At 42.4% G+C, this 27,990-nt stretch overlaps 1 protein-coding gene across 1 annotated transcript; it reads right to left on the bottom strand.

Moving 5' to 3' along the window:
• Positions 1–102: 102 nt before the first annotated feature.
• Positions 103–19,816, bottom strand: LOC143768058 (uncharacterized). The gene is made up of 6 exons (XM_077256729.1): positions 18,452–19,816; positions 18,143–18,322; positions 17,936–18,059; positions 17,755–17,852; positions 17,466–17,556; positions 103–3,715 (listed from the first exon to the last, which is right to left on the bottom strand). The coding sequence occupies exons 1-6, from the start codon at positions 18,521–18,523 to the stop codon at positions 2,265–2,267; spliced, it is 2,016 nt and encodes a 671-aa protein (XP_077112844.1). The 5' UTR covers positions 18,524–19,816; the 3' UTR covers positions 103–2,264.
• Positions 19,817–27,990: the final 8,174 nt, after the last annotated feature.

The raw sequence follows: 27,990 nt of genomic DNA, 5'->3' as shown, positions 1-27,990 counted from the left end.
GTGATTGGCTGATTAGAAATTAAGTGTTAACAAGAAGTTGGACAGGTGTACCTAATAAAGTGGCCAGTGAGTGTATATATACAGTATTATATATATACACATATATATATTTTTTTAATTTATTTTTTTTAAAATTTTTTCTTATATAATTTTACTTATATTATATCTGTGGATGGACAGACATATAAATTAAGAATTATGTTAATTATAACAATAAATGTTTAGCATATTATAAGTTCCGTTACACCTTGTTCCCAATTTGTGACTATTCTGTGCTGGATTAAGATAATTATATCTATTTCTTTTCCAACAGAGTCTTTAGCATCAATTATCGCACGGGCCGTCATGTTTGATAACTAGTAAATATGAAGCGACGTACTGACAATTCTCATTCCGGTCACACAATGGCGCAATTTCGTTGGATTCCTCTTCAGCCAGGATGGTCTGTCTGCTTCTACCTTTCAGATACGAGACGATAATCCCTGTTGTGATAACAATGCATCACTTCCGGGGATTATGTGTTTGAACTTCCGGTCGGCAATACTCATCGCTGGATGTTAGACGCTGATCCTTGTAACTAGAAAGATGGTACTGCATCGCTCTCGGCAGTGACGTGATGCTGGTGGGCTCATGTGATTCAATCACCTAGGTTACGGCATCAGCACGGCTCTGTAGACCAGCAATGTTTGGCGGTCTAACTCAGTGGGAATAAGGGACACCTCACTAAAAGTAAGCTGATTGGCCAGTACCCAACCATCCTTAGATGAAGCATTTCCAAGCGAAACGCGCGTCGGATGTGGTGGGTCCCTAAATACCATTCTTAGGTAAATATACCTTCTTGCAATAATCATGTGCCACATTTTAGGTCTTTCATTATGTTGCATTATTTGATATCATTGGTGTTTTATATGCATACTAACCATTGTGCTGCTGTATTATAGGACATTATGTTATTGTGACTAGTGTTACCATGCATCCTGTCACTTCATTTATGTACTAGTTTATTTGTCTGGAGTACTAAGGTCTGCTTCAACCTTATGGTGATTCTTGGAATATAAGTTCACATTTTAATTTAATTTCTACAGAATAATTACCTATGTACAATGGACTAATTAAACCAACGATAGCACCTGCATTCTAAGACATTAGCCAATACAAAAGACTTTGTGCTTTGAAGGTTTACCAGGTGTATTTTACTATCAGCACTTTGGGTTGTGGAGTGTCTGACTTTTTATGATTTCTTTTTTATACGCAATATTCAATACAATTTGTACTTTTTAACTTTTACTCTGGCCTTGGTTAAAGCGTTTTTTGGTGGTTCATTTATATTCATGCACTATGGCCCGTTACATAGGATAATTTTGGTGTGTCAGTACGATTACAGCAATACCTCTTTTATATTGTTTTATGTTTTAGTGCTTTTACACAATAAAAACTATTTTATTCAAAAAAAGAATCGCTTTATTATGAGAGCTATAACTTTTTTATTTTTCTGCTGACGGACGTTATCAGCTGTACAATTTTTATGTAGATTGCTTTTATTTTTATCACGTATTTTTCCACTTTTGTTTAGCTATATAATAATAAAGCATTATTTTGCCTTGTTTTTATTGTTTGGTTGTTTTTACGGTGTTCACTGAAGGGGACAGTTTTATAGAATGGGTTGTTCCAGAAGGGGTGATACCAAATATGTGTACTTTTTATTTTAAACATAAATAAATGTATTTATTGGATTAATATTTTTTCTTTTTTTGTTCTTTATTTTGTGATTTTTAATTATTAACTTTTTTTTACTCTTTTACATTGTCCCTGGATGGGACATCAACTGAATAATGACAGATTGCTGATCTAGCTGATCACAGCGCCATATCTGTATGGTGGTTTGCGGGAACACAGCCCCTGCGGCGCTGTATATATATACAGCGCGAGACGGAATGGGTTAAACGATGCTGTCTATGAATGGATAATGAGCCAAGTTGTGCCCTTTCAAATACTTGTCTATTCTACACACACAATAGGAGATATTCCTTCTAGTACAGACCATTTGCTATCCCCCCTATGCTGAGATCCTGGAGCTAAGGTGCCAGTGCTTACAATACTGGTATATCCAGTTTCACCCCTTTGTCAGCTAAATGTAACTCTACTGCCTTATTGATTTTCCTTTTTATTTATTTCCTTTACACTCTACATGAATTTTTAGATGATGAGGAAGATATGATTCCAAGGAATAACATTTCCCACATTCTGAACATAAAAAATGGTTTCTACCCTGTATGAGTTCTCTGATGTGCAACAAGCTTTGAACTTGAACTATAACATTTCCCACATTCTGGACATGGATATGGCTTCTCTTCTGTGTGAATTCTTTGATGTTTAACAAGATCTGGTTTCTGAATAAAACGTTTCCCACATTCTGGACATGAATATGGCTTCTCTCCTGTGTGAGTTCTTTGATGTTTAACAAGATCTGGTTTCTGAATAAAACGTTTCCCACATTCTGGACATGAATATGGCTTCTCTCCTGTGTGGATTCTTTGATGTTTAAGAAGATCTGATCTCTGGATAAAACATTTCCCACATTCTGGACATGGATATGGCTTCTCTCCTGTGTGACTTCTGTAATGAGTATGCAAATTTGACTTATGGTTAAAACATTTCCCACATTCTGAACATGAAAATGGCTTTTCTCCTGTGTGAATTTGCTGATGCATAAGGAAACATGATTTCTGGTTGAAACATTTTCCACATTCTGGACATGAATATGGCTTCTCACCTGTGTGAATTCTTTGATGTGTAATAAGATATTGTCCGTCGATAAAACATTTCCCACATTCTGGACATGGATATGGCTTCTCTCCTGTGTGAATTCTTTGATGTTTAAGAAGATCTGGTTTCTGGTTAAAACGTTTCCCACATTCTGGACATGAATATGGCTTCTCCCCTGTGTGGATTCTTTGATGTTTAAAGAGATCTGATCTCTGAATAAAACATTTCCCACATTCTGGACATGGATATGGCTTCTCTCCTGTGTGAATTCTTTGGTGTTTAAGAAGATCTGATTTGTGGTTAAAACTTTTCCCACATTCTTGACATAAATGTGGCTTCACCCCTGTGTGAGTTCTCTGATGTATATGGAAATATGATTTCTGGTTAAAAGATTTCCCACATTCTGAACATGAAAATGGCTTTTCCCCTGTGTGAATTCGCTGATGGATAAGGAAATGTGATTTCTGGTTGAAATATTTCCCACATTCTGGACATGGATATGGCTTCTCTCCTGTGTGAATTCTTTGATGTTTAAGAAGATCTGGTTTCTTGGTAAAACATTTCCCACATTCTGAACATGAAAAAGGCTTCTCGCCTGTGTGACTTCTGTAATGTGTAAGCAAATGTGACTTATGTTTAAAACATTTCCCACATTCTGAACATGAAAATGGCTTTTCTCTTGTGTGACTTCTGTAATGTGTAAGCAATTTAGATTTATGTTTAAAATATTTCCCACATTCTGAACAGGAAAATGGTTTCTTCTCTGTGGGAATTATTTGATGTTCAACATCACTTTTGTGGCTTTCATTCTGCTTAACAGTCGGTGATGAATCCAAATAGGTGACTGATTGAAAAGGCTCCGATGATTGATTTTTGCTCTGAAGAGCTGGAGGTATAGCTGGAATAATGGCATGCTTTTCATAGGTATCTGGTTTGACACCACAGTCATCTGCCAAGAATAAAACTGATTTTAGTATTTTTCAATGTCAATTAATATTTTATATAATTTCTATATACATAATTCTATACAACTCAAAGTAGAATGAAACTATGACCTAAGACAGGGGTGAGCCACCTGTTCACAAATCCCATGGTACTGAACCTCTAATGTACAATCGACAAACATAATACACAAAAAGTTTGAAGCAATAAAGGGAGGATTAAAATTAAGCTTTATTACATTACAACCTAAAGCAACAAATAAAAATATACACCATAAAAACATGTAAGATTCTTAAAGGGGTATTCCTAGCTCTGATCATCTATCCCAATATGTAGTAGATGTAATAATAATATAATATGAAATATGTCCAATTAGAAATGTACTATAGTTCTTTGACTCGCTATGTTGCTCACCCCATGTGCAGGGCATTGCATTACCTTAGGTATCCATGGTTACTACCACTCATATAGTGACTTATTTGCTAGTGGTTATAACCATGGATACCTAAGCTACTGCAATGCACATACATACACTGTGTGCAGAGTTATTAGGCAAGTTGTATTTTGATCACATGATACTTTTTATACATGCTGTCCTACTCCAAGCTGTTCAGGCTTGAGAGCCAACTACCAATTAAGTACATCAGGTGATGTGCATCTCTGTAATGAGGAGGGGTATTGTCTAATGACATCAAAACCCTATATAAGTTCTGCTTAATTATTACGCAACTTCCTTTCCTTTGGCAAAATGGGTCAGAAAAGAGATTTGACAGGCTCTGAAAAGTCCAAAATTGTGAGATGTCTTGCAGAGGGATGCAGCAGTCTTGAAATTGCCAAACTTTTGAAGCGTGATCACCGAACAATCAAGCGTTTCATGGCAAATAGCCAACAGAGTCGCAAGAAGCGTGTTGGGCAAAAAAGGCGCAAAATAACTGCCCATGAATTGAGGAAAATCAAGCGTGAAGCTGCCAAGATGTCATTTGCCACCAGTTTTGCCATATTTCAAAGCTGCAATGTTATTGGAGTAACAAAAAGCACAAGGTGTGCAATACTCAGGGACATGGCCAAGGTAAGGAAGGCTGAAAAACGACCACCTTTGAACAAGAAACATAAGATAAAATGTCAAGACTGGGCCAAGAAATATCTTAAGACTGAATTTTCAAAGGTTTTCTGGACTGATGAAATGATTGTGACCCTTGATGGGCCAGATGGATGGGCCAGAGGCTGGATCAGTAAAGGCAGAGAGCTCCACTCCGACTCAGACCCCAGCAAGGTGGAGGTGGGGGACTGGAATGGGCTGGGATCATCAACGATGAACTTGTGGGACCTTTTCGGGTTGAGGATGGAGCGAAGCTCAACTCCCAGACCTACTGCCAGTTTCTGGAAGACAACTTCTTCAAGCAGTGGTACAGGAAGAAGTCGGTATCGTTCAAGAAAAACATGATTTTCATGCAGGACAATGCTCCATCACATGCCTCCAACTACTCCACAGCGTGGCTGGCCAGTAAAGGTCTCAAAGAAGAAAAAATAATGACATGGCCCCCTTGTTCACCTGATCTGAACCTCATAGAGAACCTGTGGTCCCTCATAAAATGTGAGATCTACAGGGAGGGAAAACAATACACCTCTCGGAACAGTGTCTGGGAGGCTGTGGTGGCTGCTGCGAGCAATGTTGGTCATAAACAGATCAAGCAACTGACAGACTCTATGAATGGAAGGCTGTTGAGTGTCATCATAAAGAAAGGTGGCTATATTGGTCACTAATTTTTTAGGGTTTTGTTTTTGCATGTCTGAAATGTTTATTTCTAAATTTTGTGCAGTTATATTGGTTTACCTGGTGAAAATAAACAAGTGAGATGGGAATATATTTGGTTTTTATTAAGTTGCCTAATAATTCTGCACAGTAATAGTTACCTGCACAAACAGATATCCTCCTAAGATAGCCAAATCTAAAAAAAAAACCACGCCAACTTCCAAAAATATTAAGCTTTGATATTTATGAGTAGTGTTGAGCGATACTGTCCAATACTTGAAAGTATCGGTATCGGATAGTATCGGCCGATACGCGAAAAGTATCGGATATCGCCGATACCGATACCCGATACCAATACAAGTCAATGGGACACCAAGTATCGGAAGGTATCCTGATGGTTCCCAGGGTCTGAAGGAGAGGAAACTCTCCTTCAGGCCCTGGGATCCATATGAATGTGTAAAATAAAGAATTAAAATAAAAAATATTAATATACTCACCTGTCCGGAGGCCCCTGCACCTTACCGCTGTTAACCGGCAGCTTCCGTTGCTTAAAATGAGCGCGTTTAGGGCCTTCCATGACGTCACGGCTTCCGATTGGTTGCGTGCCGCTCATGTGACCGCCACGCGACCAATCACAAGCCGTGACATCATTCTCAGGTCCTAAATTCCGAATTCTATACACCAAAAGCACTGATAGGAACAGTTTATTACTCTACCATAGCTGCCATCCCACGGCAACCAAGAAATCAATTCCCATCTCGCAGTTTCAAAGGGTAAGAAGGATAGTCAGTGACAGAGACACATGTTCAATACGGCTTGATGAGATGGAGACAAAATTTAAACAAAGAGGCTATCCAAGTAAACTGTTACATGACTGTCGTCATAGGCTTAGCTCTACAGGGGACAACAAAATTTTACATAGAATACCGTTTGTACATACTTTTCACCCGTTTGCCTACAAATTACATCGTAAAATTCGTAAACATTGGCCACTGTTGCAGGCTAGCTACCCAGAGATACAGGAATTCAGGGCACCTTTCCTTCCCTGTTTCAGAAAACCTAGTAACCTGCGGAACAAACTAGTGAGAGCCGATATTGGATCTATCCAGAAAGTTCCTAGACAGGTTTTTTTACAAACTCAAAGGAATGGCACATTTCCCTGCTTGCAATGTGCACAGTGTGCCAATGTACTCAAGGGCCATAGTATTTCGCATCCTCTCACGGGTGTGGACATTCCCTTACAAGGTTTCTTCACATGTGATTCTCAATTTGTCGTGTATGCTATTAAGTGCCCTTGTGGTAGAGTTTATGTAGGCGAAACTACACAAAAGGTGAAGGATCGCATTTCTCACCATAAATCTGACATACGGTGTGGGAGAGATCATCTTCCCGTCCCACACCATTTTCGGACTGCAGGACATAGCATAGCACAACTAAGGTTCCTAGTACTGGAACAGGTTCTTCCCAATAGACGAGGAGGTAACCGAGCCAAACGACTCAAATTAAGGGAGGCTTTTTGGATACACCATTTACAAAGTATGGAACCAAAAGGTTTAAATAGAGAATATGACATTATGAGTTTATAGTTCCCTTTTTACTATGTATGTATCAATATATGCATATTAATTATTTTCCCTCTCTTGCAGTTCGCCCAGTCATATAACTGATTATACTTCCAAAGGGGTATGGAGTCTCTTTTCCATTTTTTTCCATTTTTATATTTTGGTCCTTTTTATTTTTATTTTTATCTTTAGATTTTTTTATTTTTTCTAGTTTTTTTAATTTTCATTTCTTTTTTTTCATTATTTTTTATTATTTTCCTATCTTTTACATATATATATTTTTATTTTCATTATATTTTACTCATTTTTTATTCCTCATTTTATCTACTTTTTCATTTTTTGTTTTCCATCATTTTTGGTCCCTTTTACACTAGGGCCATTTTACTTACCCTTCAGCATACTCCCCTTCTATTTTTCTATGTGTTAGTGTCTCTCTTCTGATTAGTTAATTTGTCGTTTATTATCACATATTTCCCTTTTATTTTCCATGTACTTGTGTCCCTTTTTCTAATTACTGGTTTTCTATTAACCGTTTATTTCTTTTATTCACAGTTGCTGCTATCCGTCCGCACTCTTATGCTCCCTGACATGCGCACTAGTTCTCTCCAGATTATGCGCTCCAACAGTGCGTTCCACCTCGGATACCGCCCACCTGTTACACTTAGTTACACATCCACACCATAGGACGTTATACTTTATTCGCTCCACACCATGTCACTCGGTTAGTGACATGCGCACTTACTAGCACTGCACGCCGAGGCACGCCACGTCACTTCCGGTTCCGGTTGCGCGCTTTTCGCTGTCTTTGGACACTTTTTTCATTTTTGATATCGTATTTAAGAACGCCATAACACATCTACCACCAGCGCCTCTTCTACACAGGAGCATATCCGTTTCCACGCGCTGCCTTTGCTATACCGCCACACCACAGCAATCCGGTAAATTTCATTGTTGCTATGTTTTTTTCTACCTCGATTAGCCATCTTTTTCCTTTTTCTTTTTTAGGGACTCTGTTATAGCCAGTCCCTCGCCGGTCATCGCCTTTTAGAGGTTACGTTTTTTCTATTTTTTTCTATTTATGTTGCTCTTATATTTTTCCATGTCTATTTTTTCATTGTTTATTTTTATTTTTAGATATTCCTATTTTATACCTCCATGAACCCACATAAGAGGGCTCTATAATCTATAGTGACTTTGGCCTCGCTGCATCGAAACTATCCTATTTTTAGTTTCATATGTTATGCATCATTAATATGTCTGTGGCTATACATGGGATCTCCCATTTTTTCCAAAGCGTTCCATTTTTCTTTTTCATTTAGGAATTCTGAGCCAAATGTTATTCCAGGTTTAAACAAATATATACAGATGTATTGTGCCTTTTTTTCAAAAAAATTTCCTATGTATAGTTATACATGCTCATGATTTCTGATACTCTGTGTAAGTTTGCACATGGCTATACTGTTGCATATTCCTTTTTCCTTGATGTACAAATTTATGCACTCAACTTCGTGTTTTGACACTAATGCTATAGACTTGATGCGTTTTTTTTCTCAAGGACACTGACTTTAGGAGGGAATAGTTTCCACGGACATTCTACCGATATGGCTGTTCATTCCGATTATATTTTGTTTGCCTCTTCCAGTGTCATGTTTTGTATTGACTATTAGCTATGATTTTGTACCTTAACGAGGCGTATGTACATATATTTGTTTCTTATTGTTTGTTTATTTTTTTTCAATTCCAGTCTGAAGAAGGTCTAAGTTTCAGACCGAAACGTTATAAAGTTTGGGATTGCATCACAATAAAACTTATTTGCATCTATGTTTGAGTGCCGGATATATATTTTTTTCTGATTTATATAAGGGAGTGGTACCCCTTTCCGTGCACCTATTTTTTACAGAGTGACGTGTATAAATTTTTCATAAACATCTGCGCCCACCTGGCCACTTTACCTCTTCTGGTTAATAAATTGTTGTGGAACCCCACGCCAGTTTTTTTTTTTTTTTTTTTTTAATAATTTAGTAACTAATAAAATACATGTAGAGTAAGCTGAATACGCACTGTACTAATTCTATATGTGACTGACATCTTTATATCTATCTATTCTATTCTGTTGGGTCACGATGTGATTTTTACTGTATGCGGCAGATGAATTGCCAGCTTTTCAAAGGACATGGTTGTATAAAAATCGGATGGCAGTCACATGGTCCGAGTGATGTGCGACTTTTCTGACACCCGTTGACTTGCATTGACGTGTGTCATCCGTGTTACAAGGACAGTCACAGCATGCTTATAGAATAACACTGATCAGGGTGCTGTCTGATATTTTTATCGGATTGCACTCGTCCATTTTCCTCGCAGATGAGTAGGAACCCGTAAGTTGACTATAATGTGATTTTTTTATTTTATTCTTAATTTTACACTCTATGCAGACAGTAGATGCTGAATACAATCTCAATATTGTCCCCTTCTCTAGCTAATCGCAGGCAGAGCAATGGACAATGATGTGAGCTGTCCTCAACACCAGGTGCCGGAGATCAGCGCAAACAGTACCTGTCAGCATTCAAACCTAGCAGCTCTTGTGCACCAGTCGGCAGCTCTTCCTTCTGAGCTATTTAGCTCGCTGGACAGTTCCGTGCTTATCCAAATACTTGAACCTATGTTGCTGCTGATGTCTCCTCCCTAAGTTTCCTGTTAGTTACCACATTGCGATCCTGATAGTTTCATTCTGATTGCGCACCCTATTTAAACCTGGCCTTCCTCTCAATTCCTTGAGTCATTATTGAGCTACTTGCCTTTAGTCAAGCTTCCTTCCACCTGCTACTCCTTCAAAAGACACTGCTGCTCCTGGTAAATGACCCCTGGCTTCCTTAACTATGATTCCTGCTTATTCCTTCAAACTACATTGCTTTTCCTGTATATTGACTCCTTGGCTATTCCAGACTATGTCGCCTGCCCGGTGCTGGCCCTAGTGGTTGCAATATCACTACTCCAACCAGGTCAGTCCGCAACAGAATAATCACGCCCATAAAATGGAGTCAGTTGCAGCCCAACTGGGGCAGCAAGTTGCTGAACTTCAGAATTTTGGTACCAACTACCAAGAAAAATTTTCTAAGTTGGAGACACAGGTGTTGGGTCAGCAAAAGGAAATTATTGTTGAATTGCAGAGGCAACTTCTGGAATTGCGCAACTCTGACCTGGAATCAAACGCACGCATTCTGCTGCCTGCAGAGTTCAGCGGGGATCGTTATTACTACTGTGGATTCCAAAATCTATGCCGTATCTATTTCCAGATGAATCTTTCTCCATTTACCAGTAACAGGAAAAGGGTTCTCTTTATCATTAATCTCCTGACTGATGAGGCTCTTCCATGGGCCTCACCTTATGTGGAGAAGAACTCTGACCTCCTAAATGACTTAGTCTCTTTCATCACTGCTATGGACCAAGTGTTTGATGACCCAAATCATTGTGCTACAGCTGAAACCAAATTGCATAACCTATGTCAAGGGCAGCGCTCTGTAGCTGAATATACCTCCAAATTCTGCCGCTGGTGGCAGACACCACATGGAATTTGGCTGCCTAGAGAAGTCAATTTTGCCGAGGATTATCAGAGCTAATCAAACTTGCAAGGGTTGAGACCCCTGGTAATTTGGAGGAATTTTTTCAGCTATGCATCTGAATTGATCAGAGACTCACTGAACGAAGAAAGGAAAGGCTGAGAGTTTTTGGAAACACCCCTATCTACTCCTTTATTCAATCAGCATTAAAAAAAACCAACAGAAAAAGGAAACTGTTTCTGAACCTATGCAAATCGATGTAATCCATAAACCTCTCTCTTAAGTAGAGAAGGGGGCACTGGACATTTTGCCATCAACTGTCCCAATAAAAGGATCATAGCCTTCACAAACGCCAGGGCTGAAAGCGATTTAGACCTCTTTGAACAGCCAGACCTAGTTCTGCAGACCATCTTGTCCGTAATGCAAGATAAAGGCCAAGAGCAGACACCATCATCTCATTTTGTCGTTCTCATACAGGTCATAATTGGGAGCCAAAAAATAAAATGCTCTGCCATGTTAGATTCTGGAGCAGGAGGGAATTTCATGGACTTACAATTCACACTTGACAATAACATTGCAAGTAGGACTAAATCCATGCCCATCGATATGGAAATGGTTGATGGATGACCTTTATCGTCTGGACCTGTTACTCACGAGTAGTGTTGAGCGATACCTTCCGATATTCGAAAATATCGGTATCGGATTGGATCGGCCGATATCCAAAAAATATCGGATATCACCGATACCCGATACCAATGCAAGTCAATGGGACAAAAATATCGGAGTTAAAATAAACCCTTTCTTTCCTTGTAGGTTAATTCTACATGAAGGAAAACAACTAAGAATAATGTAGGATGTATTGGGGGAGGTGGAGGAGACATTAAAGGCATAGAGGTTTAGCCCAATCAAATGGAATAGCAGGAATTTTTTTTTTTTTTTTAAGACGTTCGGAGTTACAAAGATATTGACTATGTTAAGATTTTTTATATTTAGTTAGATATTTATGTTTCACTACTTCCATGCTGTTCACCTTCTTTTTTACTTCTCCCACACTTTCTTCTTTATCATCCTCAGCAGCAGCATCTTTTTCATCAACTTCTCCTTCACCTTATTCATCTTCTTCTTCTTCACCTTCTTCCTATTCTTTTTTTTACATTCTTCATATTCTTTTTATACAACTATTCTTCTTCATATTCTACTTCTTCATCATATTCTTATTTGTGACAGGCATTCCTGTCGTTATCTATAAAAGTTTGAAGATTACACCTTCCGTTCTGCCTGTCACAAAAGATTTACAACAGGATTTGTCCGCGTTCAGTTTGGCCTGCAGCAGCAGGTTTTTCCAGGGGCACCACGAGGAGGAACGTACTCACTCCCATACACTGCTTAGTCTTCTTCGGCTTATAATTTAGATAATATATATTGCTCTGATTTTTAGTCTTATGCTTAATGTTCTTCTGCTTTTTGTTCTGTAGCTTCTTGTTCTTCTGCTTCTCAGTCTCCAGGGTCATCGTCTCCAGGGTCGTCGTCTCCAGGGTCGTCATCTTCTTCAGGGTGGTCTTCAGGGTCGTCGTCTCCAGGGTCATCGTCTCCAGGGTCATCGTCTCCAGGGTCGTCATCTTCTTCAGGGTGGTCTTCAGGGTCGTCGTCTCCAGGGTCATCGTCTCCAGGGTCGTCATCTTCTTCAGGGTGGTCTCCAGGGTCGTCGTCTCCAGGGTCGTCGTCTCCAGGGTCGTCGTCTCCAGGGTCGTCATCTTCTTCAGGGTGGTCTTCAGGGTCGTCGTCTCCAGGGTCATCGTCTCCGGGGTCGTCGTCTCCGGGGTCGTCGTCTTCTTCGGGGTGGTCTTCAATGTCATCGTCTTTAGGGTCTTGAAATTAGAAATGTAGCAGAAGGTACAAGAAGGCTGAGGAACTGCCGAGAACCAGCTGACGGTACTGGAACCCGGATGGCTACCCGAAGGTACAAGAGGCAATGGAACTACCGTGGACCACCTGACAGTACTGGAACCCGGTTACTAAGCAGGAGGTACCCGTGCTAGAAAGCACTACCAAGGACCACCAGATGTTGGTGGAACTCGGATACCCAGAAGGAGGCACCTAAGCCAAAGGCTCTGCCTGGAACCAGCTGACGGTACTGGAACCAGGATGGGGAGCAGAAGGTACAAGAGCAAAAGACACTGCCAAGAACCAGCTGACGGTACTGGAACCCTGATGGGTAGCAGAAGGTACAAGAGCCAATGGAACTACCGAGGACCAGCTGACGGTGTGAAGGAACAAATTAAGAAAGATTCTCCATTTTGTGCTTTTGACTCCATTTTCTTGTTGCTTAAAGATAAATTCTGTTATTTAATTAGGTAAAAGGTTACAGCTGCCATGAAGTAATTTTATCTTGTTGTTCACAAGTCTGTTATTCAATTAGGCTATGGTTCATAATTGGTATAAAGACCTTGAGTCTTCTGACTCGAGCCAGGGAAGGGACTCAGGGTTGTATCGCTACATAAGACTGAGGCACCTGTTAGTATGTCTTTTTTTATCCCAAAAAGAGACGACCATTTATGTAGTTTCCGGTTTTTCTGTATTCTTATGGGTTAAGTTTTTCCTGTATTCTTATAGGTTAAGAACTGTGAGCGTGTTCTTATGCTGATTGGTTGAAGTATAATTTCTATGATTATAAGAAGCGATACACAATAAACGGAGGCTCAGAGATCTGCTCGATCCCCCCAAACAGAGACACACGTCTCCGTCTGGTCATTTTCAGTTGCCGGAAACACCCTGTAGATTAATTTGGAAATCACTGAGTTAACCGTAAAGGATCACTTTAGATCCTCCCTCAACAGTTGGCGCTCGAACGTGTGGCCCGAAACAGGAACGCCTCTGCCGCCGGAGGACAACAAGACAAAGGACCCTCGGACCGGACACAGGCACTGGAAAATTGGGACTGATCATCCCCCACAACAACCACGGTAAGTTGGCAGTTATACTGTCCAGACTGACCGTTTGGTGTGGTTTTCCTGTGTTTGTTGCTGCAAAGAGGATCTGAGGTTTGTCCCCGATGGTGGGGTGATTTTTGGGTGGAATCATATAGAGGTGTAGTTCCGTTGGGAGCCCAGTGCTCGAACCGTACCTCATAAGGGACGAACACCCCGGATTGACCAGTGATGTAATTCTCTTTATAGTCAAAATATCCCGAATTCCTGATCACTGTTAGAATCAGGCGCGGTGAGGTGATCGAAGATGGGTAGGATGAGTAACTCAGGAATAAATATAGATATATATGTGTATTTCCAGGGGTATCCAGAGGGTTAGTTTGAGACGCTCTCCTCCTTTCATTGAGTACTGCGTTTTTGGGTTGTCCCAGAGGGGGACAGAGAGACCCAGTGGAACAAACCGTATGGCCGCTCGGTATTGTACATGACTAAAGTAAGGATATTTAGCTCTAAAAGGAGAATCAGTTTCTGTGGAAGGAATAGAAGACTTTGAATTTGTGTGATGAATCTGATACTGTTAGCCTAAAGACGGGGAAAGAAATCTGTCAGGAATGCAGGAAAGATATTCTCAATTATGGGTTTTTCTAAGGTGGTCTGGCACATGAATTGTGTGATGAAGGTTTTGTAGAAATTAATTAAGTCTGAGAACTGCTGTATTCTGTTTCTGTGTGAAATTTCTAAAATACCTGATGGGAGAGGGGGAATCAAACTGCTGCAGGATTTGCTGTTCTTATCTCTGTTGAGTTCCTGGTATGGAGGGGGCACGTAGCTGCGTTCTATGTTTCTTTGTATTTTCTGTCCTTGGTGTAGTACGCGCTGTGAGATCTGTGTTTTGTTTAAAGCAACAATATTGTATTGAGGTAGAAAGAAATATTGTAAGTTGAAGTTGAAAGTGAAATATGGTGCCTAGTTTTAGAAGGAAACTTGTAACAGCACATGTGACAGACGTGACAGAGTCTGGAGACGGCATGAAGAGTGATCTGCTGCCTGCAACATCCTTCAGCATGTCAAATTTGGCAGTGGGTCAGTAATGGTGTGAGGTGGCATTTCTTTGGAGGGCCGCACAGCCCTCCATGTGCTCGCCAGAGGTAGCCTGACTGCCATTAGGTACAGAGATGAGATCCTCAGACACCTTGTGAGACCATAAGCTGGTGCGGTTGGCCCTGGGTTCCTCCTAATGCAGGACAATGCCAGACCTCATGTGGATGGAGTGTGTCAGCAGTTCCTGCAAGATGAAGGGATTGAAGCTATGGACTGGCCCGCCCGTTCCCCAGACCTGAATCCGATTGAATACATCTGGGACATCATGTCTCGCACCATCCACCAACGCCACGTTGCATCACAGACTGTCCAGGAGTTGGCGGATGCTTTAGTCCAGGTCTGGGAGGAGATCCCTCAGGAAACCATCCGCCGCCTCATCAGGAGCATGCCCAGGCATTGTAGGGAAGTCATACAGGCACGTGGAGGCCACACACACTTCTGAGCATCATTTCCTTGTCTTGAGGCATTTCCACTGAAGTTGGATCAGCCTGTAATTTGATTTTTCACTTTGATTTTGAGTATCATTCCAACTCCAGACCTCCCTGTGATATTAGTTGTGATTTACGTTGATCATTTTTAGGTTTTATTGTTCTCAACACATTCCACTATGTAATGAATAAAGATTTACAACTGGAATATTTCATTCAGTGATATCTAGGATGGGGTATTTTAGTGTTTCCTTTATTTTTTTTGAGCAGTGTGCCCACACACAGCCGAATGCAGAGGGGAGAAAATTATCTTTATTCTCACTAGTATTGTAATTTCAATAAAGTTTGCTCATTTCTGCATCAAGATGTTTATTCTTCCCAAAGGAGCTCATACAACTTATCACGTAAAGTAGGGCATCAGGAATCAATGGTGTCCAGAAGGTATAGAGAAACACCTTTGTACATAGAACTTCATTTGCTGCCATGTCACGTCAAACCATGACTACCCTGTAATGTTCTTGTACTGGCATGCTCCTGCATTGTCACTTTTCTAACCAGACTTCACAATATAGTCCATGGTTGCGCTGGTGGAGATGCTACACTAAATTCACAGGGTCACTTAGCTCATTGTGTAAGAGTCAAATTAGCCAATCTGTTATTACCAGAGCTAAGTTGTTACCCGGTTTTGAGTAGATTATTACCGGACCCTACTTCTAAATCCTTTCCTGATCTGCCTAAATATTTCTTGTTGACCTCAAAACGGTTTGGCTTCTCACTTGGCTTTCCTTCCAGGACCGTTACGGCCAGTAGAAATTGAACATATACACACGTGGTCAAAATTGTTTAATAGCAGAAACCCACAATGGTCACAGAAATAACTTGAATCTGACAAAAGCAATAATAAATAAAAAAAATCTATGAAAATGAACGAATGAAAGCCAGACATTGCTTTTCAACCATGTGTCCACAGAACTAAAAAAAAATAAAAAATAAATAAAACTCATGAACTAGGCCTGGACAGAAATGATGGTACCCTTAACTTAATATTTTGTTGCACAACCTTTTGAGGTAATCACTACAATCACACGATTCCTGTAACTATCAATGAGACTTCTGCACCTCTCGACAGGTATTTTGGCCGCTCCTCAAGAGCAAACTGCTCCAGTTGTCTCGTGTTTGAAGTTTGCCTTTTCCAGACGGCATGTTTCAGAACTTTCCAAAGATGCTAAATAGGATTTAGGTCAAGGCCACTTCAGAATAGTCCAATGTTTTCCTCTGAGCCATTCTCGGGTGTTTTTAGCTGTGTGTTTTGGGTCATTATCCTGTTGCAAGACCCATGACCTGCGACTGAGACCAAGCTTTCTGACACTGGGCAGCATATTTCTCTCTACAATCCCTTGAAAGTCTTGAGATTTCATTTTACCCTGCACAGATTCTAGACACCTGTGCCAGATGCAGCAAAGCAGCCCTAGAACATAACAGAGCCTCCTTCATGTTTCACAGGAGGGACAGTGTTCTTTTCTTGATATGCTTAATTTTTCCATCTGTGAACATAGAGCTGATGTGCCTTGCCAAAAAGTTCCATTTTTGTCTCATCTGTCCATAGGACATTCTCCCAGAAGCTTTGTGGCTTGTCAACATGTAGTTTGGCAAATTCCAGTCTGGCTTTTTTTAAGACTTATTTCACCAATGCTGTTCTCCTTGGTCATCTCCCATGAAGTCCACTTTGGCTCATACAACGGCTTGAAATTTACCTTTAATCTCTTTAGAAGTTTTTCTGGGCTCTTTTTTACCATTCATATTATCAGTCTCTTTGATTTGTCATCAGTTTTCCTCCTGCGATCACGTCCAGGGAGGTTGGCTACAGTCCTATGGATCTTACATTTCTGAATAATATGTACAACTGTAGTCACAGGAACATCAGGCTGCTTGGAGATGGTCTTATAACTTTTACCTTTAACATGTTTGTCTATAATTTTCTTTCTAATTTCCTGAGACAACTCTTTCCTTCGCTTCCTCTGGTCCATGTTCAGTGTGATACACACCATGTCACCAAACAGCACAGTGAGTAGCTGTAGCCCTATATACAGGCCACTCGCTAATTCCAAGAGTGTAGACACCTGTGTTAACATGTCCCTTTTGTCACATTATTTTCAAGGGTACCATCATTTCTGTCCAGGCCTATTTCATGAGTTTTATTTCTTTCTTTTTTTTAAAATTCTGTGTAAGCATGGTTGAAAAACAATGTCTGACTTTCATTTGTTCATTTTCATGGATCTTTTATTTCTTATTACTTTTGTCAGATTCAAGATATTTCTGTGACCATTGCATGTTTTTCTTTCATTAAACGAGGGGTACCAACAATTTTGACAATGTGCGTAATTACAGTGGAATCTGTGACTTCTCTGCATTTAGTTGTTACTACTCACCTGGGTAGTCATATGTAGGAATCTCCTCTTTACACCGCTCATCACCCCTCACATATGTTTCTGTATTATTAATAGGGGTCAGATCTTCACCCTGAAACAAATATTGTAAAAGTCACCGACAGATGGAGAAGTCACATCTATGATCAGCTCTAATCCTGCCATCTCCACCGTTCTCATTACACAAGTATAAAACATATAATACTGGTGGATAAAACAAGACTGAGCACAAGACCTTCACAGCCGTCTACACATCATAGGGGAGATCTCATGACACCTTCTCTCCATCTACCTGATGATCCTGAGGAACATTGGGATCTTCTTGTTTACAGTTCTGAGGAAGAAGAGGATGGGGACATCTCTCTGGTGTTGTCTTCTTACTGGATAGATCTGGAGGAAGCACATACAGGGACTCAATTCATTCTTTACATACAGATAATTACAGGCAGTGAGTATTTAGTCCTGTCTATTACCTGGTGATGTGAGGGACTGAGGAACATCCATCATGACGTCCTTGTACACATCTTTGTGTCCTTCTAAATACTCCCACTCCTCCATGGAGAAATAGATGGCGACATCCTGGCACCTTATAGGAACCTGACACATACAATGATACCGTCATCCCGCTGATACCGTCATAGAATCACTGTATAATGTCCCAGCATTCCCAGCCGTGTCACCTCTCCAGTCAGCAGCTCAATCATCTTGTAGGTGAGTTCCAGGATCTTCTGGTGATTCATGACCTCATATATCAAGGAGTGAGAAGTAGGCCCCATGATTGGGCTCAGGGGTCTTCCCCATCCCTCAGACACAGGGCCCTGACAGCGCTCACTAGAGGTCTTCTTCACTACTGTATAATCCTGGATATGAAGAGACACATTAATAAATCTCACTACAGACATTTCCAGAGTCCTCACCTCTCCAGTTCTATCCATCTCTTATTCCCGTAGATAAGAATGATGTAATGTGAAATCATCAGAATCTCTCACCTCTCCAGTAAGCCGGAGGAGGATCTCTAGGGTGAGGTGTAATATCTTCTCCGACATCTTGTCTGTAGCCATCCTTTAAAGTTGAAAGTAAATTTCCTAGAAGATAATGATTTTAACAATTGTATCTGCCAGGATCCTAAATGGAAGGAAAATCAGCTGATGAAGAATATACAAAATACCATGAGAAAACAAGACACAGGAGCAGTGATGCTGGTATAGTGTAAGGACATGTGCACACCGTGTTCTCAGATGGACACGTCCTGTAACCAAGCCGAACAAGTGCAAAAGTTGGAACATAATGCACAAAAATAAAAAAAAAACTCACTGTTCACAGTTTCAGTTTTTCAACGTATATTAACCCGTTCAGGTTTCTAAAGCTGCAAAACAGTTACAAGAAGTGACCTGAAAACAGCAGGTAACACGCCAAAAAAATGGCATCTCAGGACCCCGTCCATTCTGAGGACCAGAGACTGTGCATCAGTGTACGATACGGGGAGTAGAGATGTGCGAACTTATCGGAAAAAGTTCGCCAATCTCAAATTCGGCAGGAACGTAGCACATTCGATTAGTGTTCCCGACACTACCAACTACCAACAGGTAGTAGCCAGAAGACCACAGTGTCTGATTGCTCCTACTCCTGCGCTGAAAAGCAATTCATTTTAAATGTGTTTATTTCTTTTGGCAGAACAGGGATTAATCGATTATGTTAGAAACTCTGAGCTCTCAGCTGTGCTCGGTTAGCCATTCCCATCCCCTTTATAATCTAGGTCCTGATTGAACCCCACGTCAGAGCTAGCATTTGTTTCATTGCTTAGGAGGAGAGGTGTTCACATGAGAAGGAGTTTTGGAGGAGTTATCTGTGACTGTTGAGTGGTTTTGTAAGTGTGGTCATTCCCTTCCCTCTTCTATTTTGTTTTTTTCCCCATCCTCCACTCCCCGGTGCATTCCTCTGTTATATGTGAGTGAATATTTGTATGAATGGTGTTTTCAGTTTACCTTTGCTTGTGTAGCCTTGTTTGTTGGCTTGGTGTACTGCGGTGCACAGTAGCACCCCTCTTCCCTGGGTGGGGGCAGAGAACAGACAGAGGGCTAACTCAGGAGATAAGGCAAGGGAGGCTGCCTCTGCATCTTCACCTTCATAAGTATCCCGGGGAATTGGGGGAGCTAGGACACCCCCTAGTGTTAGAGACAGGGAATGAGCTCCTTGTCCCAGGTCACCTGACAGCCGAGTCGTGACATTAGGACTTTGGCTAGGTTGGAAGGGTTGTGTTTGATGAGGGGGAAGTACTCAGGAGACCCAATTTGCTAATCAAAATCATTAGGCCTAATATTGAGGTTCAGCCAGAAGGCCCCATCTGCTAATCAAGATCATAATAATAATAATAATTATGATCATTATGGCTAATAGGGTTGTGCAGGCCACAGTCCACATTTCCTACTCAAAATCATTTGGGATAATACTCTGATGCAGACACCAGTCCACATTTCAACATATTAATCTTTTGTGTTAATTCTGTGGTCTAGCCACACTACAGTATATCAACCAATACTGATTATTAAATTAGTGACAGGTGACTTGCAGGTCTGGGCCTAAGGTTGTGAGACAGCTAGTTAAAAGAGGGGAAGGGTACAGCCAACATGAGTGAGAAAAAGTAAGGTTGTGGTGGAAGGGGGTACAGGCTTGGTGTTTGAGGTTTACGTGGGGTAGGTGGTGATGTTGCTGAAAGCTCTACTGAACAAACATTGTCCTATCCAAAGCCAACTTGTGTTACTGGATAGGATACTCAACTCCCTTTCTTTTGCAGCCACAAACCGGTACGCCTTCTAGATGAGCGCCAGAAAGAGCATGTGCTCCAGTAAATGGCAAGTGCTGCAACAAGTGGCCTCTCCTCCTCTTTCTCCACCTAAACATGACACACAGTACAGGGCTCAGATGTGGCACCAGAATTACCCTTGTTTTGCCCAGCATCAAAACTCTCCAACCGCCCAACTCACTCAAAGTACTAATCGTATAACTGCAATGCATGGAGTCATGGGGCAGGGCCTGGGTCAGGGCTTGGACCAGCATTTCTAGCTTAAACATTGATCAGTAACAGGTGGATGAGTGACAGGTGTAGGCCTGGTGCTCTGAGAGCCCTGCCAAATTCAGGCAACACACATGTGGGAGACCAAACTTGAAGTCCAAACATTTTCAAAAATATGGGTCAGACACCACTAAAGTGTCATCAATTTTCCCAGAGTAGAAATAGTATAATGAGGCTCTGACACTCCATCCACTACAGGCAAGTCACTAGATGAAGACACAATTTAAGAGTCTCCACATTTCCAAAAATTGTAAGCAAAATGAGCAACAATAGCAACAGCAGGCACAGGATACATGACAAAGTTTTTATATACTACAATAACGCAAGATCAACCAGCCCACTGAAAACTACACCATTGCCCAGTCTGTGATTGGGGTGCAAAAGTCATTGGAGATCCATGACTTATTCATATTGATGAAATTTAAGCCACTCAACCATTTTTGAAGACCAAAATGCAAAAGGTTCCAAATTCCCCCTGATGGTATTGATATTGAGCTGAACATACTCCTGCACCATCCTATCTAGTCTATCAAGTGTCAGACTTGCGTTCTCTTCTGCTGGTGTACGTGCTGGTCTAAAAGGAAAAAAAAAAAGTGAAATGACGCACAGAAATTGCCACTTACACTGCTGATGCTAATGTTCTTGCACGATCCCAGGGTTGGAACTCTAACTTTGATGCACCAATTGTGCATGACTGCTGTCTTGGGGAAAACCAATAATTTTATGTACAAGCGTGTTTTGGTACTCCAGCAGCATATGCACATCCCATTACAGGGGGAAAGGATCTGGCAAAATTTACTTTTGTACCGTGGATCTAACAGAGTGGCAACCCTGTAGTCAAATCCTAAAAATATGGGTATTATGTTGTAGATACTGCAGCAAGAAGGCACTCATATGTGGGGCACTTCTATGAGGTCTGAGTCCATGGTGTCTTGGTGGCAGAGTAACACTCAAGCTTGCTTCCTACATCCTCTCCTGCCAACAGAGAGGGGATCATTATTCTCTTCATCTCCTGACTGTTGCATGCCCATCACCTCTTCCTCCTTGTCCTCCTCCATTTGTTACTCGGCTTCTGCACCTTCGCTAACAGTTTGTCTGGTACCATGACCCCTTCCCCCCTTGATCGCTGCAATAAACCCTCCCATGGCACCCGCTTGTGCAACAACAGTCCAGAATTTTGAGATATTGATATCACTTCCTCCTCTTCCTTTGGGACCACCAAAACCTCACGCAGACTATTCAAATTGTGCTCCAGCATGTAGATGACCGGAATAGAGATGCTGATGATGGCATCATCAGCGAAAACCATCTTGATAGCCATTTTGAAACTGTGCAGAAGGGTGCAAAGGTCCTTCATCTGTGCTCACTACGTAAGCGTGATTTTCACATCTGTACTACGGTGGCCGAAGCTATGCAAAAGGACATATTGCATCAGGGCTTGTCGCTGCTGCCAGAGTCGCTGCAACATGTGGAGAGTGAATTGCCGCCGTGTCAACAGATTACATATAAAATGGTTAACTGGAAGGCCGAAAGACCTCTGTAGCGATGCAAGTGGCGGAAATGACAACACAGCAACCATGCTTTATGCAGCAGTGTATCGAGGCCGGATACTGGTAGAGATATTTCTGTCCCACCAGGTTGAGAACGTAAGCCATGCAAGTCATGTGTGTAAAGTTGACCCCGAAGTGGGGAAGCCAACATGTTCACACTTCGCGCACACCCCATTCCCTACATTCAGTTTGTGTGGAGACTGCCATTGTTCATACTCGGCCTGGATAGCTGTCCACAACTCTCAAGCTGTGTGACTGCAATTTCCAATGCATATTAATTTAAACACTGCTGGATTGTGGTGAGATCTGGCTGCGCAGTACGGAGGAAGGAAGATTCTCTCTGCAATGGTGGAATGCGTGTCTCATTAAGAGAGAGGTTGAAGACACAGGTAGTGGCCCTACAAGAGGTGGAGGAGGCAAAAGCAATGGAGGAAGTGTTAGATACAGAGGTTTGCCCCACAAGCCTTGGCTATTCCAAGACTTGGTGTCTATTGACACCTTGGCATCTAGTGGTTTAGTTCACCATCCCTTATAGTGTAGTGGTTTATTTCTCCATCCCCTGGTGTGTAGTGGTTTAGTTATCCAACTCTAGGTGTTTAGTAGTTTACTTTTCCAACCCCTGTTGTCTAGTAGTTTAGTTATCCATCCTCTGCTGTGCAGTGATTTACTTCTCCATCCCAAAGTACCCTGCAAGCCTTGGGGATTTCAAGACTTACGGAGCAGCCCCGTCCCCGCCTGTCTCCTCAGCCACCCAGTGCCTATTCAACAAGTTTTTTTCAAATATATTTACTAAACTTTAATACAATGAGGGAAGTGAAGAACCACAAAAAAGCAAAAAAAGATAGGAGGGGTGGGAGGGGTATATAACTTGGTTGAGGAATATAAGGGAAAATGGTACCAAGTTAGAGAATTCTAACTAGAATTGTACATATCCAAAGCATTAATAATTAGTGATGAGCAAATATACTTGGTACTCGAGATTTCCCGAGCACGCTCAGGTGACCGCCGAGTATTTTTTTAGTGCTTGAAGATTTAGTTTTCAGCGCCGCAGCTGGATGATTTACATCTGTTAGCCAGACTGAGTATATGTGGGGAGTTGCCTGGTTGCTAGGGAATCCTCACATGTAATCAAGCTGGCTAACAGATGTAAATCATTCAGCTGCGGCAATGAAAACTAAATCTCCGAGCACTAAAAAATACTCGGAGGTCATCCGAGCGTGCTCAGGTAATCTTGAGTAACGAGTATATTCACTAATCACTGTTAATAATGCTTAAAACATAAGTAACCTGTTTGAGCAACAATATAATCAAAAAGATGTAATGACCCCTGGCCATGCTTGCTCATCCAGGTGTCAATGGTGAAATGCAGCCTGGCAGACATTGATTTTTTTCAAGGAACAGCTGACGTTGTCTGCGACATGCTGGTGTAGCGCAGGGACAGCTTTTTTACATAATAATGGTGACGGGGCAACTAGTACTGGTTGATTACGATGGCCATCAGCTTTCGGAAAGCGACTGCATACATCAGGCGGAAAAGCAGCATTTCAGTGGCAAACGGATTGGAGATGGTGACGTTCAAGCTGTTAGCTTTGCCATGTGTAGGAGTAAGCAATCTTTTACTTGACCACAACTGCAGGACCAAGGGCTGGCTGCAGTGCAGCGGAAGGGTGGAGTATGAATACGACAAAGTGCTGGACTGTGAATGAGATGCTGACGGAGAGGTTATGTTGGATTGAGAAAGATGTGATGTGTTTGGTGTCGGAGATCTGACGGACCGGGTTGCAGCCACCGTGACATACCTTTTAAGAGCGACCGGACCCGGTACCGAGTATCTCCATTGCCCTGGTGTGCGACTCACGTTTCCCAGGCTAATGCATGTTGATAGCTCATGTGCCGTTCATGCATGCAGTAGTCAATATATTGCAATTTTTGCCCCTACTGAGTATTTATTTTCTATTTTTATTTTTTTTCACAAAGTTGGCAGATAACCTGAGTTGGGTCTCAAAAAAGGCTCAGGCAAGGGAACCCTTTCCACCCATGCGAACTGCATACCTTCCACCATTGCTAGCTACAGCCAGAGTTGTGGCTGAGAATGCAGTGCTTCTCGAGGTTGCATCACTCGCACATCTGTGGTTCCCCACAGTCAGTTGGGTGGTTGGAGAGTTGTGACACAGGGGAAAAATAGAATTAGTCTTACTGGTAATTCGGTTTCTAGGAACCTTCCACGACAGTCACCTTGGAGGTTGTCTCCCCGCCCTAGTGGGGGACAGGAAACACAAAGAGGTTAAATAACCCTCCCCTTCCTGCTATCTCCAGTGCTTTTTCTGGCCATACTAGCGTGAATAGTTACGAGTATGGCTGTTCTGTGCACACAGGACCTGTGATGAGGTCACAGGAGGGGAGGAGTCAGGGGTCACATGATCAGGGGCCTCAGTGTATGCAGGACTCTGCTGTGCTGGTTGTCATGGTGCTGGATGAGGGGAAGTTTCTGTGTGGGGTCAGGAGGGGTTTACAGTGTGGATGTAGCAGAGCCGTGTGTGTACGAGGTGTATGGGGTGAGCTGAGTCAGGTGTGTATGAGGTGTACACATACCTCCCAACTTTTGAAGACGGAAAAGAGGGACAAAGTTTGCGGCGCGCCGCGGCAATTTTTAGGCCACGCCTCTGATCACACCCATTCATAATTAGTCACACCCATATCCACGTCCCAACCACACCCATTTAGCACTGCCGATCACACTGTTTCATATACAATAATTATAAACAAAAAAATATGGCCACACAGTGCTCCATACTGTATAATGTCCACACATGATGCTCCATACTGTATAATGACTGCACATGATGCTCCATACTGTATAATGACCGCACATGATGCTCCATACATACTGTATAATGACCGCACATGATGCTCCATACTGTATAATGACTGCACATGATGCTCCATACTGTATAATGGCCACATATGATGCTCCATACTGTATAATGACTGCACATGATGCTCCATACTGTATAATGGCCACATATGATGCTCCATACTGTATAATGGCCACATATGATGCTCCATACTGTATAATGACCGCACATGATGCTCCATACTGTATAATGACCGCACATGATGCTGCATACTGTATAATGACCGCACATGATGCTCCATACTGTATAATGACTGCACATGATGCTCCATACTGTATAATGGCCACACATGATGCTCTGCGGAGCGCCCCCACACCGCCGCAGGGCCGAGGGGTACCCGGAGCCGGGTATTCTGGGATCTCAGTCCAGGGGTTGTCACGGTGGCTAGACCCGGTCCGTGGCCCTGTCCGTCAGTGGGGGACGTCCGGTGAAATAGGTGGTGTTAACGGTGGTGTAGCGGTGCAATTGTGGGGTGCAGGTCGCAGTAAATAACGAGGACACCAAGTTGCAGTCTCTTTACCTCTTTACTGGAGATCTCTTGGTCCTCAGTCCAGAATCCGGTTCACCAGGCTGCGCAAGTCCGGCCGGTCCAATGGCACTTCCAGAGTTCTCCTCACAGGTGGAAATCAGTGCCTTCCTTCTTAGCGCTTTGTGTTGTAGTCCTTCCCTGCTGTGCTTACGGAAAGTACCCCACAACTGTTGTGTCTGTTTCTTAAGTTCCCTCACAACTCGATTAACTGGTCTTCTGCTAATCTTCCGTCCCTTCCTGATATTACAGTAAGAACGGCACCCGTTTGTCAGGTAGGCCTGGAGTTCTTCCGGGACCCTAGAGACGCCCCTCTCCCGCAATTGCCCCCCAAGACTTCATAGGTGATATGTGGTAGACAGCCCGCCTGAGACTGACTGTCCTGCCGCTGTTTGGAGTATGGCTTAAAGCTGTATATTATTCCACTCCCTCGGCGTTCCGGCCACCGGTAATGCGCCTCAGCAAGGTGCTGCCTCTTTCAACAAAACCCCTGCTGGTATTCTCCTTCTGCTTGATCTCGTTTCTCACTCAGCACAATCTATCTCGCTTCTAGTCCTTTCTTGGGCACCGCCGCTATGCTGAGCAGGCACGGTCCCGTTACGTTCTTTCCAATGCCAAGCCTCTGCCAGGATCCCACCCCTGGCAGAGACCCTACTGTCTCTTCCTCCACAACACCCTCTCTCACTAGGTGTTGCTTCGTTCAATCCAGTCAGCGTTCTCTCTAACTTCCTGCCTGACCCCCAGTTTACCCACTATGGTGGGGAGTGGCCTAATGAATAGCACCCTTAGCTCCCCCCGGAGGCCCTGCTGTGAAACATATTGGTGTCTGTGATACCTGTTTAGAGGAACTCCTTCAGTGCCATCGAACGCACCATGGCTCCCCTTAGTGGCGGAGCCACAGTACTGCAACGACCAGGACTCTGGGGCGCTGCAGCTCCATACTGTATAATGACTGCACATGATGCTCCATACTGTATAATGACCGCACATGATGCTCCATACTGTATAATGACCGCACATGATGCTCCATACTGTATAATGACTGCACATGATGCTCCATACTGTATAATGGCCACATATGATGCTCCATACTGTATAATGACCGCACATGATGCTCCATACAGTATAATGACCGCACATGATGCTGCATACTGTATAATGACTGCACATGATGCTCCATACTGTATAATGGCCACATATGATGCTCCATACTGTATAATGGCCACATATGATGCTCCATACTGTATAATGACCGCACATGATGCTCCATACTGTATAATGACCGCACATGATGCTGCATACTGTATAATGACTGCACATGATGCTCCATACTGTATAATGACTGCACATGATGCTCCATACTGTATAATGGCCACATATGATGCTCCATACTGTATAATGGCCACATATGATGCTCCATACTGTATAATGACCGCACATGATGCTCCATACTGTATAATGACCGCACATGATGCTCCATACTGTATAATGACCGCACATGATGCTCCATACTGTATAATGACCGCACATGATGCTCCATACTGTATAATGACTGCACATGATGCTCCATACTGTATAATGGCCACATATGATGCTCCATACTGTATAATGACTGCACATGATGCTCCATACTGTATAATGACCGCACATGATGCTCCATACTGTATAATGACTGCACATGATGCTCCATACTGTATAATGACCCCACATGATGCTCCATACTGTATAATGACTGCACATGATGCTCCATACTGTATAATGACTGCACATGATGCTCCATACTGTATAATGACCGCACATGATGCTCCATACTGTATAATGACTGCACATGATGCTCCATACTGTATAATGGCCACCCATGATGCTCCATACTGTATAATGACCGCACATGATGCTCCATACTGTATAATGACCGCACATGATGCTCCATACTGTATAATGACTGCACATGATGCTCCAAACTGTATACTGGCTGCACATGATGCTCCATACTGTATAATGACTGCACATGATGCTCCATACTGTATAATGAATGCACATGATGCTCCATACTGTATACTGGCTGCACATGATGCTCCATACTGTATACTGGCTGCACATGATGCTCCATACTGTATACTGGCTGCGCATGCTCCATGCTGTATAATGGCCACAGTTCTCCATACTGTATAATGACATACAGGCACACAGCTCACACACATGGCTCACACACACGCAGCACACACACAGCTCACACACATGCAGCTCACACACACGCAGCATCACACACACACGCAGCATCACACACACACATGCAGCATCACACACACATGCAGCATCACAAACGCAGCTCACAAACACATGCAGCTTCGACACAAATGCATCACACGCGCAGCCATCACACACACACGTAGCCATCACACACACGCAGCCATCACACACACACCCAGCCATCACACACACACCCAGCCATCACACACACACG

The sequence above is a fragment of the Ranitomeya variabilis genome, chromosome 4 (assembly GCF_051348905.1).
Source record: "Ranitomeya variabilis isolate aRanVar5 chromosome 4, aRanVar5.hap1, whole genome shotgun sequence".
Classification (NCBI taxonomy): domain Eukaryota; kingdom Metazoa; phylum Chordata; class Amphibia; order Anura; family Dendrobatidae; genus Ranitomeya; species Ranitomeya variabilis.
This window is presented reverse-complemented; position numbering and strand designations above follow the sequence as displayed.

Bases quoted from the DNA above. Each gene is read 5' to 3' on its own strand.
- LOC143768058 (XM_077256729.1), bottom strand. From the start codon at position 18,523: ATGGCTACAGACAAGATGTCGGAGAAGATATTACACCTCACCCTAGAG. The intron at 18,060-18,142 runs GTGACACGGCTG...TGTATGTGTCAG, and splicing joins TTGAGCTGCTGACTGGAGAG to GTTCCTATAAGGTGCCAGGA. The intron at 17,557-17,754 runs GTAGATGGAGAG...TATTTGTTTCAG, and splicing joins ATGTTCCTCAGGATCATCAG to GGTGAAGATCTGACCCCTAT.